At 43.6% G+C, this 20,861-nt stretch overlaps 1 protein-coding gene across 3 annotated transcripts in view; it reads left to right on the top strand.

The window, feature by feature from the left end:
• The window catches only part of LOC121540695 (protein diaphanous homolog 2), a 677,119-nt gene that overhangs the window by 42,877 nt on the left and 613,381 nt on the right, over positions 1–20,861 (top strand). For all 3 annotated transcript variants that reach the window (XM_041849734.2, XM_041849750.2, XM_041849742.2), the window contains exons 4-5: positions 12,122–12,226; positions 18,861–18,881. In XM_041849734.2, the coding sequence (XP_041705668.1) occupies positions 12,122–12,226; positions 18,861–18,881 (126 nt within the window). The remainder of the gene's footprint in view (positions 1–12,121; positions 12,227–18,860; positions 18,882–20,861) is intronic.

The following is a 20,861-nucleotide window of genomic DNA, read 5'->3' as shown; positions in this document are numbered from 1 at the left end:
TAGGTATTTTTATGCAGCACTTGACCATATGACTGGACAATAATCAAGGTAAGATAAAACTAGAGCCTGCATGACTTGCTTTGTGGAGTGTGACAGACAGACCTCTCCCCATCTTTACAACCATTAATTCTATATGTTTTGACTATGACTGTTTAAAATCTAAGGTAACACCAAGTAATTTAGTCTCCTCAACTTGTTCAACAGCCACACCATTCATTACCAGATTCAGGTCTAGAACTTAGGGAATGATTTATACCAAATACAATGCTCTTAGTTTTACAGATGTTCCGGACCAGTTTATTACTGGCCACCCATTCCAAAACAGTCTGCAACTCTTTGTTAAGTGTTTCAGTGACTTCATTAGCAGGGGTTGCTGATGCGTATAGGGTTGAATCATCAGCATACATGGACACACATGCTTTGTTTAATGCCAGTGACAGGTCATTGGTAAAAATAGAAAAGAGTAGAGTGCCTAGAGAGCTGCCCTGCAGTACACCACACTTTACATGTTTGACATTAGAGAAGCTTCCATTAAAGAAAACCCTCTGAGTTAAGTAATTAAGTAATCATTAAAATAATTGGCTGATTCGTTGAAACATGGAGTTGAATTGGTCTTTCTGCCCTTAATTTCATTTAAAGTACTCCAAAGTTTTTTCTCCATCATTTATGTCATTGGCTTCATACTACAGTTTCTTCTTCTTTTTGTTGAGTTTAGTCACATCATTTCTCATTTTGCCAGTCAGATGTGCAGCCAGACTTATTAGCCTCTCCTTTTGTCCCATCTCTTTCAACCATACAGTTTTTCAATTCCTCATCAATCCATGGAGCCTTAACAGTTCTAACAGTCAGTTTCTTAACAAGTGCATATTTATAAATAATTGGAAGAAGCAATTTCATAAATTCATCAAGTGCAGCGTCTGGATGCTCCTTATTAATAACTTCAGACTAACACATATTTTTAACATCGTCCACATTAGAGTCACAGCTAAATCTTATACACTATTTTAGGCCCAGATTTTGGAACTTTGGCTTTCCTCGATATAGCCACTATAATATAATATATATATAATAATAATATAATATGCCATTTAGCAGACGCTTTTATCCAAAGCGACTTACAGTCATGCGTGCATACATTTTTGTGTATGGGTGGTCCCGGGGATCGAACCCACTACCTTGGCGTTACAAGCGCCGTGCTCTACCAGCTGAGCTACAGAGGACCACACTATATTGTGATGAATGCATCCAATGGGTACGGATACAGCTTTAGAAGAAAGTTCTATAGTATTAGTAAAAATGTGATCAATACATGTGGATGATCTTGTTCCTGTAGTGTTTGTAAACACCCTGGTAGGTTGATTAATAACCTAAACCAGATTTCAGACACTGGTTACAGTGAGAAGCTTCCTCTTTGTCGGAAAGCTTAATGAAATCCAGTCAATATTCAGGTCCACTAGAAAGTAGACCTCTCTGTTTACATCACATACACTATCAATCATTTCACACATATTATTTAGATACTGACTGTTAGCACTTGGTGGCCTGTAGCAACACCTCAAAAGAAAAGGCTTTAGATGTGCCAAGTGAACCTTCAACCACAACACTTCAATAAAACTTAACATAAGATCTTCTCTAAGCATTTCTGCGATATGGCTCTGAACATATACAGCAACACCTCCCCCATAAGCATTCCTGTCTCTTCTATAGATGTTATATCCTTGTATTGCTACTGCTGTATCATCAAATGAATTATCTAAGTGAGTCTCAGAAATTGCTAATATATTAATGTTATCTGATGTTAGCAAGTTATTGATTTCATTAACCTTATTTCTAAGGTTACATTAATATGGACTGTTTTCAGCCCTTTCCTGGTTAGCTTCTCAGAGATAGACATAATATGGAAAAGAGCAATCAAAGGAAGAGAAAAATATATACATTCAGCAGTCCATTAATCAGTTGGTAATTGTGTTTGTGCTGCGTTGTTAAAGCTACGAAGCCATAGGCTTGGCTCTCTCATGCCTTCCAGGCTTTTGGGAGGGAGGGTGGACAATGAGCCTGTCATACCGGATGTAATCAATGTCCCCACGCGCTCTGGCAGCTTTCATGACTAGGATAAGTTCTTTCCTCTTCTGGCGCACAGCTTCAGGATGGTCCTCGTTTAGGAAGATGTACATTCCTCTCAAGTTCTTGGCTCTTTCCAGAACAGCTATCTTGTTCTTGAACTTGACCATTATCGGCCTGGGCCTGTCAACTGGGCCAGTGGTGGGTTTTCCAGTCCTGTGGGCGCGCTCCACCTCAATCTTCCTGTGGTCCATCTTCAGTTTCTCCGAGATCATTTCCCTCACTTTGTCCTCAGACTCCGTCCAGGTCTCGTGGAGATTCTGCAATTCCGTCCACAACCGTGTTGTTCCGCCTTGATTGTCCCTTGAGATAATCTGATTTCTCCATCACTGTTATCATGGATTAACATACAGAAATATGTCCTCTCTCAATAACTTACAGATTGCTGTCATCATGTCGTTCTTCTGTTTAAACTCATCGAGCTGACCCAGGGAAAATTGCAAACTGTTCTTCAGGTCCTGGACCGCTCTGGTCAGGTCGTCCATTATTTTATTAGTTGACTCCACCAGTATTTGGACACAACACTTGAAGCTATTTTCTTGTTGTTGTAACAACTGCTTGTAGAACTATTTTTGTTTGTTTAAAAGATCCTTCACCTGTGATAGACACCACTGTCCTAAATGGTACTCACGCCGGCTTTGCTCTTTGTCATAGTAGCAACGTAGGTTATGCTGTTACTCCTCGCAGTTCCAGAAAGGGCAGGTCGCAGGGAAGATTGGAAACAACAAGAACAACAAACATCTAGACAGCCACAAGCTAACCGTGTCATGGGCTGCGTTCAAGTCCTTAAGATAACCCAGCTAGCTTGATTGGCAGCTAGCCAGCAGCTAGGCTAGCTGCTATGACACGCAGCTCCACAGACCTTGGTCGGCAGGATCACTGGACATATAGTCGCGGTCTCAGCAACTTATGCCAACCGCGTCGCAGGATTCAAACTCAAAAGGTAGCTAGCTAGTAACCAAACATTTTCAATAGACTTTTATAACTTTCCAAAACAACAAACTGGATGCGGCTTATGGTAGAGAAATTAACATTACATTCTCTGGCAACAGCTCTGGTGGACATTCCTGCAGTCAGCATGCCAACTGCACGCTCCCTCAAAACTTGAGACATCTGTGGCATTGTGTTGTGTGACAAAACTGCACATTGTATAGTGGCCATTTAATGTCCCCAGCACAAGGTGCACCTGTGTAATGATCATGCTGTTTAATCAGCTTCTTGATATGCCACACCTGACAGGTGGATGGATTATCTTGGCAAAGGAGAAATGCTCAATAACAGGGATGTAAACAAATTAGTGCACAGAATTTGAGAGAAATAAGCATATGGAACATTTCTGGGATCTTTTATTTCAGCTCATGAAACATGTGACCAACACTTTACATGTTGCGTTTATATTTTTGTTTAGTATACATTAACCCCAAGTACTAGGTAGTCTGACTAGTCTTGCTTGAGGTAATAGCTTCCTTGGACCTTTAATAATCCATAGGTTATGTAAAATGAATGACTTATGGATGAAAACATTGGAAGCTTTACTGTACCATACTGTAAGTGCTCACCTTGCCCCTTGTTGATCACGGACTATGCTGAATTTTAAGGTAAACTGGTACCCATCTCCGAGGTCAAACCTGTTTTGCAACCCCTGCTTTTTACTCCATAGAAATTGGCCCTGGCTGGCTCTCTGTGTAGATTGAAAATCTAACAAAAAGCTTTCAGCCCATTTCTTTGAAGCGGGCAAGGCTAAATTACCCAGGCTTCATTGCATAGCTCTCTCTCTCTCTCTCTCTCTCGCTCTCGCTCTCTCTCTACCTTTTATCATATGATGTTCTTTATTGCAGGAGCCAAAGATGCTGCTTCTCTTCTTTCTTTCATCACAAGCCGCTCTGTGTTTTCTTGCCGCTCTGTCTTTCCTGCCTCAGCGCACCTCATGCCCTGCCTGTCACTCAGCTCACCTCTCAATTACTGTGTTTGTGCTCAGCGCGCCGTGACATTAAACTCAGACTTCCATTTGCTCAGTGACAGGGAAGGCATGTTTCACGGCGTCTGGAAATGTGTTGCGCCGAGAACCCTCACTGAAAGCGTGATTACAGTAATGAATTTAAGTATTTGTATTACCTTTACGTGCTTTTGAAGCCACCAGCACCAACTTGCCCCTATCTACACACTACACAGTACTGTAACACTATAGATGGCAGATCATGTTCATAGCTGAAGTACCACCAGCAGCCTATGTTGAAATTATAATGCAGCTTGAATTGGACCAGCTAAATCGAGTCAAATGATATTCAAACTGCATTATCTTAATCTCAATACAGAGGGTTTGCAGCTGCTTTAAAAAAACCTGTAGCATTTGGTTGTTCTCTGTGTGCCTCCTCGTATCCCCAGCTCTTATTGATCGATAACATAGCATACACAGCTGTTTTCAAGTGAGTTCCAAATGAGGGTGTTAGAGTGCTGACCAAGGAGCCCCCTGGTGTGCTTTAAAGACTAGGACAAATCCAAATGTGTTTTTCCTTCTGCATGTCACTCAAAGATAGAATAAGCCCATAGTGCTGCCAGGTCATCAAAAGGTTCTGGGAAGAGGAGCAGCACTGGGTTGGTAGATGTGGACAAATGATCTTCTCCCGGCATGTTAAGAAACCACTGGAGTGTTAGTGTAGGGTGTAGTGTTTAGTATTAGTGTTTGTGCTAGTTCTAATAGGGCCGGTATGTAGCCTAGCGGTTAGAGCATTGGGCCAGTAACCGAAAGGTTGCTGGTTCGAATACCCAATCCGACAAGGTGAAAATCTGTCTATGTGCCCATGAGCAAGGCACTTTACCCTAATTTGCTCCAGGGGTGCCATGCTATTACAGTGAGGGAAAAAAGTATTTGATCCCCTGCTGATTTTGTACGTTTGCCCACTGACAAAGAAATGATCAGTCTATAATTTTAATGGTAGGTTTATTTGAACAGTGAGAGACAGAATAACAACAACAAAATCCAGAAAAACGCATGTCAGAAATGTTAGAAATTAATTTGCATTTTAATGAGGGAAATAAGTATTTGACCCCCTCTCAATCAGAAAGATTTCTGGCTCCCAGGTGTCTTTTATACAGGTAACGAGCTGAGATTAGGAGCACACTCTTAAAGGGAGTGCTCCTAATCTCAGCTTGTTACCTGTATAAAAGTACTGTAGTGTTACAGTATTGTGTAGTGTGTACTGTAGTGGTAGTGTTACAGTAGTGGTAGTGTGTAGTGTACGTGTTACAGTAGTGGTAGTGTTCGTGTTACAGTAGTGGTAGTGTGTAGTGTACGTGTTACAGTAGTGGTAGTGTGTAGTGTACGTGTTACAGTAGTAGTAGTGTGTAGTGTACGTGTTACAGTAGTGTGTAGTGTGTAGTGTACGTGTTACAGTAGTGGTAGTGTGTAGTGTACGTGTTACAGTAGTGGTAGTGTGTAGTGTACGTGTTACAGTAGTTTGTAGTGTTCGTGTTACAGTAGTGTGTAGTGGTAGTGTTCGTGTTACAGTAGTGGTAGTGTGTAGTGTTCGTGTTACAGTAGTGGTAGTGTGTAGTGTACGTGTTACAGTAGTGGTAGTGTGTAGTGTATGTGTTACAGTAGTGGTAGTGTGTAGTGTACGTATTCACTAACTGTAAGTCGCTCTGGATAAGAGCGTCTGCTAAATGTAAAATGGTTCAAATGGTACAGTAGTAGTAGTGTGTAGTGTACGTGTTACAGTAGTGGTAGTGTGTAGTGTACGTATTACAGTAGTGGTAGTGTGTAGTGTACGTGTTACAGTAGTTTGTAGTGTTCGTGTTACAGTAGTGTGTAGTGGTAGTGTTCGTGTTACAGTAGTGGTAGTGTGTAGTGTTCGTGTTACAGTAGTGGTAGTGTGTAGTGTACGTGTTACAGTAGTGGTAGTGTGTAGTGTATGTGTTACAGTAGTGGTAGTGTGTAGTGTACGTATTCACTAACTGTAAGTCGCTCTGGATAAGAGCGTCTGCTAAATGTAAAATGGTTCAAATGGTACAGTAGTAGTAGTGTGTAGTGTACGTGTTACAGTAGTGGTAGTGTGTAGTGTACGTGTTACAGTAGTAGTAGTGTGTAGTGTACGTGTTACAGTAGTAGTAGTGTGTAGTGTACGTGTTACAGTAGTGTGTAGTGTACGTGTTACAGTAGTGGTAGTGTGTAGTGTACGTGTTACAGTAGTGTGTAGTGTTCGTGTTACAGTAGTGGTAGTGTGTAGTGTTCGTGTTACAGTAGTGTGTAGTGTACGTGTTACAGTAGTGGTAGTGTGTAGTGTTCGTGTTACAGTAGTGGTAGTGTGTAGTGTACGTGTTACAGTAGTGGTAGTGTGTAGTGTACGTGTTACAGTAGTGTGTAGTGTTCGTGTTACAGTAGTGGTAGTGTGTAGTGTACGTGTTACAGTAGTGGTAGTGTGTAGTGTTCGTGTTACAGTAGTGGTAGTGTGTAGTGTACGTGTTACAGTAGTGGTAGTGTGTAGTGTACGTGTTACAGTGTTGTGTAGTGTTCGTGTTACAGTAGTGGTAGTGTGTAGTGTACGTGTTACAGTAGTGGTAGTGTGTAGTGTTCGTGTTACAGTAGTGGTAGTGTGTAGTGTACGTGTTACAGTAGTGGTAGTGTGTAGTGTACGTGTTACAGTAGTGTGTAGTGTTCGTGTTACAGTAGTGGTAGTGTTCGTGTTACAGTAGTGGTAGTGTGTAGTGTACGTGTTACAGTAGTGGTAGTGTTCGTGTTACAGTAGTGGTAGTGTGTAGTGTAAGTGTTACAGTAGTGGTAGTGTGTAGTGTACGTGTTACAGTAGTAGTAGTGTGTAGTGTACGTGTTACAGTAGTGGTAGTGTGTAGTGTACGTGTTACAGTAGTGTGTAGTGTACGTGTTACAGTAGTGGTAGTGTGTAGTGTATGTGTTACAGTAGTGGTAGTGTGTAGTGTACGTGTTACAGTAGTGTGTAGTGTTCGTGTTACAGTAGTGGTAGTGTGTAGTGTTCGTGTTACAGTAGTGGTAGTGTGTAGTGTACGTGTTACAGTAGTGGTAGTGTGTAGTGTACGTGTTACAGTAGTGGTAGTGTGTAGTGTACGTGTTACAGTAGTAGTAGTGTGTAGTGTTCGTGTTACAGTAGTAGTAGTGTGTAGTGTAAGTGTTACAGTAGTGGTAGTGTGTAGTGTACGTGTTACAGTAGTGTGTAGTGTGTAGTGTTCGTGTTACAGTAGTGGTAGTGTGTAGTGTACGTGTTACAGTAGTGTGTAGTGTTCGTGTTACAGTAGTGTGTAGTGGTAGTGTACGTGTTACAGTAGTGGTAGTGTGTAGTGTACGTGTTACAGTAGTGGTAGTGTGTAGTGTACGTGTTACAGTAGTAGTAGTGTGTAGTGTACGTGTTACAGTAGTGTGTAGTGTGTAGTGTTCGTGTTACAGTAGTGGTAGTGTGTAGTGTACGTGTTACAGTAGTGTGTAGTGTTCGTGTTACAGTAGTGGTAGTGTGTAGTGTTCGTGTTACAGTAGTGGTAGTGTGTAGTGTTCGTGTTACAGTAGTGGTAGTGTACGTGTTACAGTAGTGGTAGTGTGTAGTGTTCGTGTTACAGTAGTGGTAGTGTGTAGTGTACGTGTTACAGTAGTGGTAGTGGTAGTGTACGTGTTACAGTAGTGGTAGTGTACGTGTTACAGTAGTGGTAGTGTACGTGTTACAGTAGTGGTAGTGTGTAGTGTACGTGTTACAGTAGTGGTAGTGTGTAGTGTTCGTGTTACAGTAGTGGTAGTGGTAGTGTACGTGTTACAGTAGTGGTAGTGGTAGTGTACGTGTTACAGTAGTGGTAGTGTTAGTGTTACAGTAGTGTGTAGTGGTAGTGTTAGTGTTACAGTAGTGGTAGTGTTAGTGTTACAGTAGTGTGTAGTGGTAGTGTTAGTGTTACAGTAGTGGTAGTGTTAGTGTTACAGTAGTGTGTAGTGGTAGTGTTAGTGTTACAGTAGTGGTAGTGTTAGTGTTACAGTAGTGTGTAGTGGTAGTGTTAGTGTTATACCAGTGGCTGCTGCCTGCCTGAGAGTCACATTACAGCTGCTGTGGCTTCCATTCTGCCACTAGAGTGTGTGTGTTGTGTTGTGCAGCGTCCTTGGATTCTTTAGTCTAGATGTGCACAGCTGGACCCCGGAGTCGGAGCCCCTGATATAAATTCACAGCGGTAAATCCTCTGATGAAATCTCCCGTTGGAGGAAGCATCTTTGGCGAGAAGGAGGCGTTGTGGCAGGATTCTTAATGTGGGACCTCGTGCTGGGAAAACAGCAAGCCACAATGTGACACACATGTTTACACCCTCATTTAGCCAGCGGCAAACCCCCTTCTTTATGAATCTGTACCCCTCCCCATCAGCTCCATCTAACATTAACATTCAGACACGTTTCATACAAGGGTAGGGCTAGGAGGGAGGAGGATAGGGTTGTGATGACCGGTGAGGACGCCTCAGGATGGACAAATGGACAGACGGACTGGTCACTCCTCCTCTCTAGGCCGTGCCCTCCAGACCAACACGTCTGTCTCTGTGTGAATGATGTTGTTGGAACGACCGCCACTCGCCTGGTCCACCGCTGTGAATCACGTTACAGACAGACACACAGTCAGAGGGATGAGCCATAGGCAGCAGCATTGTACATGATACAGATATGATACCACACTCCTACATCTTGGCACAGAATGTTCCAAGGCTGCGTCCCAAATGGCACCCTATCCACTCTGTGATACAGCAGGGTGGATATCATACCAACCTGTTGGTATTGTGGATGATCATTTCCTTGGCCTATTCTGTATATAGTGCGCTACTTTTGACCAGGGCCCATTGACACATCATACTCCGACCTCACACTTCTGTTTCCACGGGTAGTTATCACTGTCACTAGCTGTGGGCGTATCCACATTACCTCCTGTTGCTAAGCCTGTTTGTCTTATCGCTTGTCTGTCATATTCCATGTATTCTAGAAGGAGAATACCTGTAATCGATGTATAATCTGTGAACTGCCATCAACATGCCTCCACCTGCTCTTCTAGTTTTCAGAGCGCTTTATGATTCCTTTCTTCAGCTTTGGCAGGTAATAGATCCAAATGATGAGCCTCGTCCCCCCACCTAATGCCTGCTGAAGTCGTAGAAGAGAGTGAGAGACAGAGGGAGTGAAAGTGACCATAGCAGAGTGCTGTGCGGTTGAGGCTTGTTTGAGCTTTTATGTTCCTATGCCTCACTGCCAGGAGCAGCATTCTCCGTAATAACAGCCTCTCTGTGATTCTCCATTGCAGTTACACTTTCTCTCTGCACAAGCCAGGAGAGACACGATGTACGCCTATACTGAAAGTTGGGGGGCAGGGGAGAAAATAATCAATTTGTCAAAGCAAATCAAACAATGCTTTCTCTCCTCCTTTTCCTCCTGCTCCTGCTCCTCCGCCTGCTCCTCCTCCTTCTCCTCCTCCTGCACCTCCTGCTCCTCCTCCTGCTCCTCCTGCTCCTCCTCCTCCTCCTCCTGCTCCACCTCCTCCTCCTCATACTTCTGTCCTACTGGATCGTGACTCTTGTCCATATCCATTTCAATAGAAGACACATATGACAATACACTATACATTATCCCTTGCAATGGGAGCAAATTGAAGCCCCAAGCTGCGTTCACAGGCAGCACATATATCCGCATCGCTCTGTGATTTCTGACGTATCCGAGGCAGTTATTTCCTCTGTCTCACATTGTTTCCCACAGTAGTCAGGCCATACAGAGTTGAGGCCCAGTCCGTTCAGCTGGAAGAGCACATGCAGATGTCTCCACTACCACCAGACAGCTTGCCTGTGTAAATGTTTCATTTACCCGAGTCGGCAGCCAGGGATATCTTGGGATTCTTCCACGCGGACCTTCGAGGATATCATTATGAATGGATCATTAATCATTTTTGGGAGGCGGAACGCAGAGGCTTTTCTCTTCCAGTTGGCCCTGATGAGTACCCCGCAGGCCCCTCTGTCTCCCCCCTCTCTTCCTCCTTCATCCTCCCTTTATTCTCCGCTACGCGTTTCGCCTTTTGCCTTGTTTAGTGAATACAATTAACCGGCCAAATTAGCGGAGTTCAGAGATGAATTAAAAAGCCTGCCGGTCCCTCCATTAGAAAACGTCCAATTGGTCAAAGTTTCTAATCGATAGTTACATATCGGGATATTAATTTTTACAATATATCGTATTGTATCGTTTTGACAATAGCGCAATACTAGTTTTGCGCTAGTTGGCTGTACCAAAACTCCAGTATTTATAGCTTGTTCTCTATCTTCGTTTTAAATAGGAATCCAATTTGTTTTGAGCGCTTTTATTTCCATGGCTGATCAAAACGTGTTTTCTCGTGGCTCTCTCTCGTCTCTCTGTAGCAGACATATGTTGATCAATATGTTTGGAACATGGAATCGCAATAAAATCACAGTATCAAATCGCAATACATATAGAATCGTGAGAATTGCAATAAATATTGCATCGACACCTAAGTATGGTGATAATATCGTATCGTGAGGTCCCTGGCAGTTCCCAGTCCTCCTATCCATCCAACACCACCACCCTACAGCAAAAGAAGCTCAGCCAACTCACTGTGTACAGAAAGACATCAAACAAAAGAAAAACACAGAATTCCTCTTTCTCCCACTAGAGAGCAGCCTTGTTCCACCGCAGGGCCACTCATCCACATCACTTTAGCCATTTGTTTTTCTCTGTCATTCTGTCCATACCTTTGTCTGAGAGTTCTCCGAATAAACATCCTCCCATCCTCCTACTATCCTCATCATCATGTCATTCCCCTGCTTTTAGTGCTCTCCTTACCATCCCTCACTCCCTTCATCCCCACATCTCTTTGACAAGAAAGGTCCTTTTTGTGATGCAGAGTAAAAGGTAGCATGTATGCTGAAGATAATAGCTAATGAGACATAGGCTACTGTCCATCCAGGCACTGTGGTGTGATAGTGTTGGATGGTAATCATCCTTACCCATCCACTGTACAGGCAGTGTTGTATGATATCCACTCCGTTGTATAACAGAGGGTAATGCATCATGATTGCCTCACTCTTCTGTTTCCAGGGGTAGTTATCACTGTCACTAGTTGTGGGCTTGTCCACATTACCTCTTGTTGCTATGCCTGTCTGGCATATTGCCTATATAGCGAGGGAGGGACTGTGTACCCTCAACTGTAGTACAGAAGCCCTATAGAGAGAGGGAGGGATTCGGAAAGTATTCAGACCCCTTGACTTCCACATTTTGTTACGTGACAGCCTATTTCTAAAATGGATTAAATTGTTGTTGTTTTTCTCATCAATCTACACATAATACCCCATAATGATAAAAATGGAAATATCACATTTACATAAGTATTCAGACCCTTTACTCAGTACTGTTGAAGCACCTTTGGCAGCGATTACAGCCTTGAGTCTTCTTGGTATGACGCTACAAGCTTAGCACACCTGTATTTGGGGAGTTTCTCCCAATATTCTCTTCAGATCCTCTCAAGCTCTGTCGGGTTTAATGGGGAGCGTCGCTGCACAGCTATTTTCAGGTCTCTCCAGAGATGTTCGATCGGGTTCAAGTCCGGGCTCTGGCTAGGCCACTCAAGGACAAGTCACTCCTGCATTGTCTTGGCTGTGTGCTTATGGTCGTTGTCCTGTTGGAAGGTGAACCTTCGCCCCAGTCTCAGGTCCTGAGCGCTCTGGAGCAGGTTTTCATCAAGGATTTCTCTGTACTTTCCCTCGATCCTGACTAGTCTCCCTGCCACTGAAAAACATCCCCACAGCGTGATGCTGCCACCAGCATGCTTCACTGTAGAGATGGTGCCAGGTTTCTTCCTGACGTGATGCTTGGAATTCAATCTTGGTTTCATCAGACCAGAGAATCTTGTTTCTCATGGTCTGAGAGTCCTTTAGGTGCCTTTTGGCAAACTTTAAAATAACCTTGACTTCTCCATTATGTGTAGTAGTCATCTGTCCTCACTTTCTGTGTTTGTGTCTTCAGGAGGACATGAACCTGAACGAGGAGCGTAAAGCTCCCCTGCGTGGGAAGGACCTGAGCACCAAGCGAGAGATGGTTGTCCAGTACATCTCCGCCACCGCCAAATCTGTAAGTCCTTGTTGTAAACCAATGGGCTTTCTGCATTATATCTGTATTGTAGCCAATGGGCTTTCTGCATTATATCTGTATTGTAACCAATGGGCTTTCTGCATTATATCTGTATTGTAACCAATGGGCTTTCTGCATTATATCTGTATTGTAACCAATGGGCTTTCTGCATTATATCTGTATTGTAACCAATGGGCTTTCTGCATTATATCTGTATTGTAACCATTGGGCTTTCTGTATTACATCTGTATTGTAACCGTTCTAAGCTACTCTCACCCAGTGTAGTAGTAGTTAGTCTACGCTGAAAAGTATTATATTCAACCAAGACACAACAGAATAATGAGATTAACCTGCTCTGCTTCTTTCTGCCTCCCTCTCTCTACCTGCCTATCACTCTCTCACTCCGTCTCCCTCTCTCTACCTGCCTATCACTCTCTCACTCCGTCTCCCTCTCTCTACCTGCCTATCACTCTCTCACTCCGTCTCCCTCTCTCTACCTGCCTATCACTCTCTCACTCCGTCTCCCTCTCTCTACCTGCCTATCACTCTCTCACTCCGTCTCTCTCTCTACCTGCCTATCACTCTCTCACTCCGTCTCTCTCTCTACCTGCCTATCACTCTCTCACTCCGTCTCTCTCTCTACCTGCCTATCACTCTCTCACCCCGTCTCGCTCTCCTTGCTCGAGCCCCCAATCTCTGATTGCCGCCTCCGTTAAATTTTTTCCTGGGTGCTTATCAAACCACTTTTGTTGTAGCGCAACAGTAACTCTCAGTGGCTTAATATTGGGGAGGGATAAAGTTTTCATTTTAATTTGGAACACATCGCCCGTCCCGACACAGCATAATCTTGAAACATGACACTTTCATCACTCAAAACCAATAAGAGCGGTAAACCCAGCGCGTTTGAGGGTAATCCCAGGGTTTTAGGGTGAATTCTCCTATTCTCTTTATGAAGTTTAGGGCCCCTACTGAGGATAGACTCCCGTCAACACAAAAGGAAAAGTAATTTATTCTCCCGTCTAAGTCACTCCGACTCCGCTGGCCTTTGACATTATAATTTATTACCTCTCTCATTGTTATGGTAATGAACTGGCTTTATTAATAATGATGATGATCAGAGATGATTGAATTCTTCACTGGGCCCATTATGCTTGGTGAGCACTGCTATATTATTCAGATGAACAGCCTCCTCTGTCTGGGTGAAAGGGACTAGGACTGTCTTTCAGGGCCCTCCTTACCCCTCACATTCTATTGGCCCTGTAGGTGGGATCCGGTCAGATCCATGTCATTATAGAATATAGAGAGTCTCACACTCCATATGTATAACCTCCCAGTAATTTATTGGGTAAAAAACCACCCAACGTTTCGGCATCACTGTGCCTCCCCCAGGTAGACCCATTGTAGCGACCTGGGGGAGGCACAGTGATGCCGAAACATTGGTGTTTTTTTTACCCAATAAATTACTGGGAGGTTAATATGGAGTTTGGGACTCTCTTTGTTTTTATAGCTTCCAGTTTATTCACCATTAGTCAGCACCTCTACACTAAATCATGTTCTCTGGGTGTGCGCCAGCTCATGCTTTTTATTACAATTGAATATAGACACACACACACAGCGAGAGACACACACCAACCTACACCACTATGACAGGGTAGGAGTGGTCCGGGAACCAGTTAACATGAGTTTAAGCGTCCAGGGGACAGGTATGTTTATGTGTGATAAGTGCCTGTCTGCAAGACGGCAGAGCAAATAAGTAAGGCAGATTTTTGGTGTTGGTCTTTTGATTGATTTAACACGCGATGGAGTGAAATTGAGGCGTGGTACTAGAATTGACATTAACATGGTATGGTGTGACAACATCTGCATTGCATTTCAAGATGTGGGGTTAATTTTGGGGATCTGGTGTGGTGTTTTCACAACTAATAATATGATGTGCCTTATTCAATCTTTGGGTGGTCTCTTCCCCTACCAAAGATGATTGCCGTCGTATGGAATCCCAGTTTTTAGGGTCTTCTTTGTATGCTTGATCGCTTGCTTTCCGTTTGCAGGAAAATTGACTAATAACGTGCACTCACTCAATCACACACCAAGTCACCTCTTTCCTGTGTGTCTATCTGTTCTGGACTGGTTCCTTGCCCCTTATCAAGTAATAGAGACCATAGAAATATATAAAGTAGAATGGCAGAAAGAGAATGGCATCAGTAGAATGGGAGCTGTCTGTTTACTATCTATATTGTAGCTTGTTCCCTATGGGTTATGTAGACAGAAGAAAGGGTTCATTTGAGAGGGCAATAGAGAATTCCATCAGCTCTCCCAGCAATACCTCAAATCCATCTAGGTGAACTTGTAAGTCAGTCTATCCCGTCTAAGCTTCAGGTACAGCACAGTATGTAGACCAGATTGCACTGGGAATGAAGATTTAAAGTGTAAATATTAGTGGAGCGACAAATCTGTCCCCAACATCCTGTGGCTTTTTCTGCTTTCCTGTCAGTCTCAACAGACCTGAAAACACCCCTTTTGAGACTCAGTACAAAGAGCTAGTATCCTTTATTGTTCTGGATAATGTTGTAATTATTTATTCCCCAAATCTATTAAAGCAATATATCCTCCAATATATAGTTTTTATCATTCTACTTTGAACAATATGACCATTAGCGTGTTGATATACTGGAGTATATTTCCCTGCGGCTATTAGGCAAAAAATACTAGCTAGCTAATGGGACCACAGGGTTGATTATTAGCTTGTTTGTTCTCTCCCAACATGGCTCCTCTCCAGAGTTGTATTTTTCATGCTTTGCTGCCTCGCTACTTTATCACCGAGCAAGATGGAGAACTCTTCCCATATACTACCAGGGTGCCTCTGTGGGAGCCTTTCAAATTACCCCCCAACACAAAACAAAGATGAATGTGTCCCAAATAGCACCCTATTCCCTATGTAGTGCACTACTTAAGATATGGCTCTGGTCAGAAGTAGTGCACTACATAGGGAATAGGGTGCCATTTGGGATGCACACAATGTCTTTTTAAAGGATAATATTTATATTGGCGTTGACCCTGTTCATTTGAATATGAAGCGCAGTTGTTGCAGCAAGTGTGGATGTCCTTGACCATTAACTTTGCATGAAGAGCCTTTTCCCCTCTCTTTATTTTATTTCATTCTCTCTCTTTCATTCTGACAAATGTAAGCCAGTGTCATTAAATATGCCAAACGCATGCTTTTCACGCTAACACAGTCATTTCGCCTCTCTTCCCAGTGTGATGGAAAAACATAAACTTTGCTTACTTCTCTTTTGCCTTGCAGATGATTTCCCTGTTCCAATTCAAATGTTCAGTGTTTCATGATGAGATGAGGATGAGTGTGATGGCCGGGTCTTGAGGGGAAACTATTCAAATGTTTTGAGCAGCCATTTTGCTGCTTTGTACTAACACAATGTGAAATCAACATCCTGGTATTTTAAAGGGATTTTACCAATCTCCAATGTGTCACATCAACATCCTGGTATTTCAAAGAGATTTGACCAATCATCATCCACCAATGTGCCACCTCGTTCACTCAGTGAAGCCTGCCAGTTTGTCAGAGAATCAAGGCCTTTATCATCTTCTCCTGTCACACTGTTATCTGGTCTAGTGAATAATAAAATACTATATTTTCCCCACGCCACATGAGAAATTATGCTAATGGTAATGACAGTAAGAGGAGAATATAAATAAATACTACCGCTCCTGATAAAATGACATCTCCCTCAGAAGTTTGTTTACTAGAGAGTTGTTCTATAATGGAGCGCTAGAGGTCCTCATTAGCATACAATAACCAAGCATTACATTATTATTATTAGGACTACCTTTAGGTCGTTGTTTTTCTCTGAGAACTGACAGAAATTCTGTCACGGTTTTAGCGAGAACGAGGTGTTACCTTGGGTGGGGAAATTGATATATGCACTCAAAGCGCTATTCCCCCTCAAGCTCCTCCCTGACACTTCTCTACTTGTTTTTTCTCTCAAGATAATGTCTGTTCTTTTTGGTCAAGCCGCCAAAACAGCAAGCCAGAAGAGAAACATGTTTAATGTTCTCACCATGTAGTCTTGTCAACGTTAAAACAACACTGGAGACAGTAGTAGTTCCCAGTTGTCCCTGCCTCTATGTGATTCAAGGTCCCAAATCTCCCGATAATAACCAGGCAGCATGATCCCTCAACATTAGACAATGACACACTAGATTCATCAGAGGACAACTGGGGAAATGTGGATTTATGGTGAAAAGCACAGTGCACATGATCAAGCGGCAACACAGTTAAAACTGACTTTATTGCCGTCATAAACGCTGATGGAGGAGAGGGAAGCCGAGCGTCAAATGAGAGAGTGGGAGAGAAAGACGGAGCAATGGAGAGATTGATAACGAGAGAGGGAGATAAAGAATAAGAGCGATGGAGAGAGAAAGAGAGTACTACAGAGAGATAGAGAGGACTACAGAGAGATAGAGAGGACTACAGAGAGATAGAGATGACTACGGAGAGATAGAGGACTACGGAGAGATAGAGAGGACTACAGAGAGATAGAGAACTGCAGAGAGCTAGAGAGGACTGCAGAGAGCTAGAGAGGACTACAGAGAGATAGAGGACTACAGAGAGATAGAGGACTACAGAGAGATAGAGGACTACAGAGAGATAGAGAGGACTACGGAGAGATAGAGAGGACTGCAGAGAGATAGAGAGGACTACAGAGAGAAAGAGAGGACCACAGAGAGAAAGAGAGGACCGCAGAGAGAAAGAGAGGACGGCAGAGAGAAAGAGAGGACGGCAGAGAGAAAGAGAGGACGGCAGAGAGAAAGAGAGGACGGCAGAGAGAGAGAGGACGGCAGAGAGAGAGAGGACGGCAGAGAGAGAGAGGACGGCAGAGAGAAAGAGAGGACGGCAGAGAGAGAGAGGACGGCAGAGAGAGAGAGGACGGCAGAGAGAAAGAGAGGACAGCAGAGAGAAAGAGAGGACGGCAGAGAGAGAGAGGACTACAGAGCGATAGAGAGGACTACAGAGCGATAGAGAGGACTACAGAGCGATAGAGAGGACTACAGAGCGATAGAGAGGACTACAGAGAGAAAGAGAAGACTACAGGGAGGACTACAGAGAGATAGAGGGGACTGCAGAGAGATAGAGGACTGCAGAGAGATAGAGGACTGCAGAGAGATAGAGGACTGCAGAGAGATAGAGGACTGCAGAGAGATAGAGGACTGCAGAGAGATAGAGGACTGCAGAGAGATAGAGGACTGCAGAGAGATAGAGGACTGCAGAGAGATAGAGGACTGCAGAGAGATAGAGGACTGCAGAGAGATAGAGGACTGCAGAGAGATAGAGGACTGCAGAGAGATAGAGGACTGCAGAGAGATAGAGGACTGCAGAGAGATAGAGGACTGCAGAGAGATAGAGGACTGCAGAGAGATAGAGAGGACTGCAGAGAGATAGAGAGGACTGCAGAGAGATAGAGAGGACTGCAGAGAGATAGAGAGGACTGCAGAGAGATAGAGAGGACTGCAGAGAGATAGAGAGGACTGCAGAGAGATAGAGAGGACTGCAGAGAGATAGAGAGGACTGCAGAGAGATAGAGAGGACTGCAGAGAGATAGAGAGGACTGCAGAGAGATAGAGAGGACTGCAGAGAGATAGAGAGGACTGCAGAGAGATAGAGAGGACTGCAGAGAGATAGAGAGGACTGCAGAGAGATAGAGAGGACTGCAGAGAGATAGAGAGGACTACAGAGAGATAGAGAGAGAGGAAGAAAGGGAGTGAGTGATAGAGAGTGAGTGAGTGAAGGAAAGCAGAAAAGATAGAGTGAAAGTAAGAGAGGCAGAGATAGTGAGAGAGGCAGAAATAGTGACTGTTTTCCCTCACTTGATGTGCAGTGACTTTGTAACTTTCTGTGATCAGAGCGCACTGCGCTGTGCTTCTCGGAGTGCAGCTGGCTGGCGAGAGAGAGGTGTGTTCAGCTGCAGATTAGAATACATTTACTGGGCTGACAGACACCCTCCCACTGCGAGACATAGCGCTGCCGCCTTAATAGAAAAAACGCTTCCCAACTCCCCACCACTATTGACAGATAACAAGGCTAAACTCCAGAAATCATGCTGACTACATTGGCTCCAAGGTGCTACGAGGAGTCACTAACTCTGACACCTGAAGTCAAGCACAGATGGCAGCTGATTTGTTTTGGCTTTGGGAACCTCGAGCGACCTGTTTGTTAGCCATGGACAAATTGTAGTTTTAGGGGTTAATTCTGTGGGAAATCGTTCAAGCGCAAAGACAATTGGATTTTTGTCAAATTTGGGCGTTTCCCTATCAACCCTAACACTGCATAGGGACCGAGTCACTAGAGGTCAAGTGAACAGGACACTCCATATTGGTTCCAAAATGGCTGCCAAACGAACAGACACTGTCTTATCATGATCTTTTGGTACAGCTATGTCACCCTAGGAGAGTTTAGTAGTGTGTGTGTAGCCGTGTGAGCGCAGTGTGTAGCCTATGTAATGTCAGAATAAGGTGCGCTTGATACCTCTTATAGTTGAGAGGTAATTCTTGGCCTGCTAATGATTGTGCCGTTTGTTGTCTTTTTGCACATTAACTCCTCTCCGCTGACCGCTGCATGCAGATCACTGGGAGCAAAATCATGGTAAGTACGTCCTTTATATTATTACGCTTTGTGAGTCGTGTTCCTCTCATGGCTTTCTCCATCTCCTCCCTCCCTCCTTCCCCTCTCCTCTCCTTTCCCCTTTCAAAAGATTCTAGGCAGTTTGTCCCTGAATGCACAAGGTCATCATATTTATGGCTTTAATCTATTTTTTTCAGCATTGATATCGCTAATAGGCTGTGATTTGTAAAGGCTATAAATTGTTTACGCAATTATTACATGTAAATTGAAATGCTTTTCAAATGAGGGATTCCTAAATTATACAGCCTTGCAAATGAACTGGGAGCCCTTTTGTTGGTCTAAGCCGTTTCTCTTTTTGAAATGGATTGTAGACTAACCCGAATTAGCATTAACATTTTGTAATACAAGGGATGAGCAATAGTTTTTAGGCAAATAATGATAATCTGCAATCTAATCTGTTTATTGGAACGTTTGGCATCTAAATGGCTTTCATTGTGTTCATTCTTTTCTTGAGACAGCACACTGAGAGAATGTATCACTTAATTAGATTGCATTACACACATACTCTCTCACACACACACACACACACACACACACATACACACACACATACACATACTCACACACACACACACACACACACATTACACACACACACACACACACACATACACACACACACACACACATATTGATTGAACAATGGAAAATATATTAAGTGCATTTTTACTCAACCTTCCAGAAATGTGAGGCTGATTTAATTTAGCGGTCGGTTATTCATCGCAATACATTTTAATTTGTTGTCAACGCCCCCGGTCTCAATCCCACAACATTAAGGCATGTCACCTCTGTCTCAATCCCACAACGTTAAGGCATGTCACCTCTGTCTCAATCCCACAACATTAAGGCATGTCACCTCTGTCTCAATCCCACAACAATAAGGCATGTCACCTCTGTCTCAATCCCACAACGTTAAGGCATGTCACCTCTGTCTCAATCCCACAACAATAAGGCATGTCACCTCTGTCTCAACCCCACAACAATAAGGCATGTCACCTCTGTCTCAATCCCACAACATTAAGGCATGTCATCTCTGTCTCAATCCCACAACAATAAGGCATGTCACCTCTGTCTCAATCCCACAACATTAAGGCATGTCACCTGTGTCTCAATCCCACAACAATAAGGCATGTCACCTCTGTCTCAATCCCACAACAATAAGGCATGTCACCTCTGTCTCAATCCCACAACAATAAGGCATGTCACCTCTGTCTCAATCCCACAACAATAAGGCATGTCACCTCTGTCTCAATCCCACAACATTAAGGCATGTCACCTCTGTCTCAATCCCACAACAATAAGGCATGTCACCTCTGTCTCAATCCCACAACATTAAGGCATGTCACCTCTGTCTCAATCCCACAACAATAAGGCATGTCACCTCTGTCTCAATCCCACAACAATAAGGCATGTCACCTCTGTCTCAATCCCACAACAATAAGGCATGTCACCTCTGTCTCAATCCCACAACAATAAGGCATGTCACCTCTGTCTCAATCCCACAACAATAAGGCATGTCACCTCTGTCTCAATCCCACAACAATAAGGCATGTCACCTCTGTCTCAATCCCACAACATTAAGGCATGTCACCTCTGTCTCAATCCCACAACAATAAGGCATGTCACCTCTGTCTCAATCCCACAACAATAAGGCATGTCACCTCTGTCTCAATCCCACAACAATAAGGCATGTCACCTCTGTCTCAATCCCACAACATTAAGGCATGTCACCTCTGTCTCAATCCCACAACAATAAGGCATGTCACCTCTGTCTCAATCCCACAACATTAAGGCATGTCACCTCTGTCTCAATCCCACAACAATAAGGCATGTCACCTCTGTCTCAATCCCACAACAATAAGGCATGTCACCTCTGTCTCAATCCCACAACAATAAGGCATGTCACCTCTGTCTCAATCCCACAACAATAAGGCATGTCAC

The sequence above is a fragment of the Coregonus clupeaformis genome, chromosome 3 (assembly GCF_020615455.1).
Source record: "Coregonus clupeaformis isolate EN_2021a chromosome 3, ASM2061545v1, whole genome shotgun sequence".
NCBI lineage: Eukaryota > Metazoa > Chordata > Actinopteri > Salmoniformes > Salmonidae > Coregonus > Coregonus clupeaformis.
Note: the sequence above shows the minus strand (reverse complement) of the source record. Positions and strands in the feature narration are given on the sequence as shown.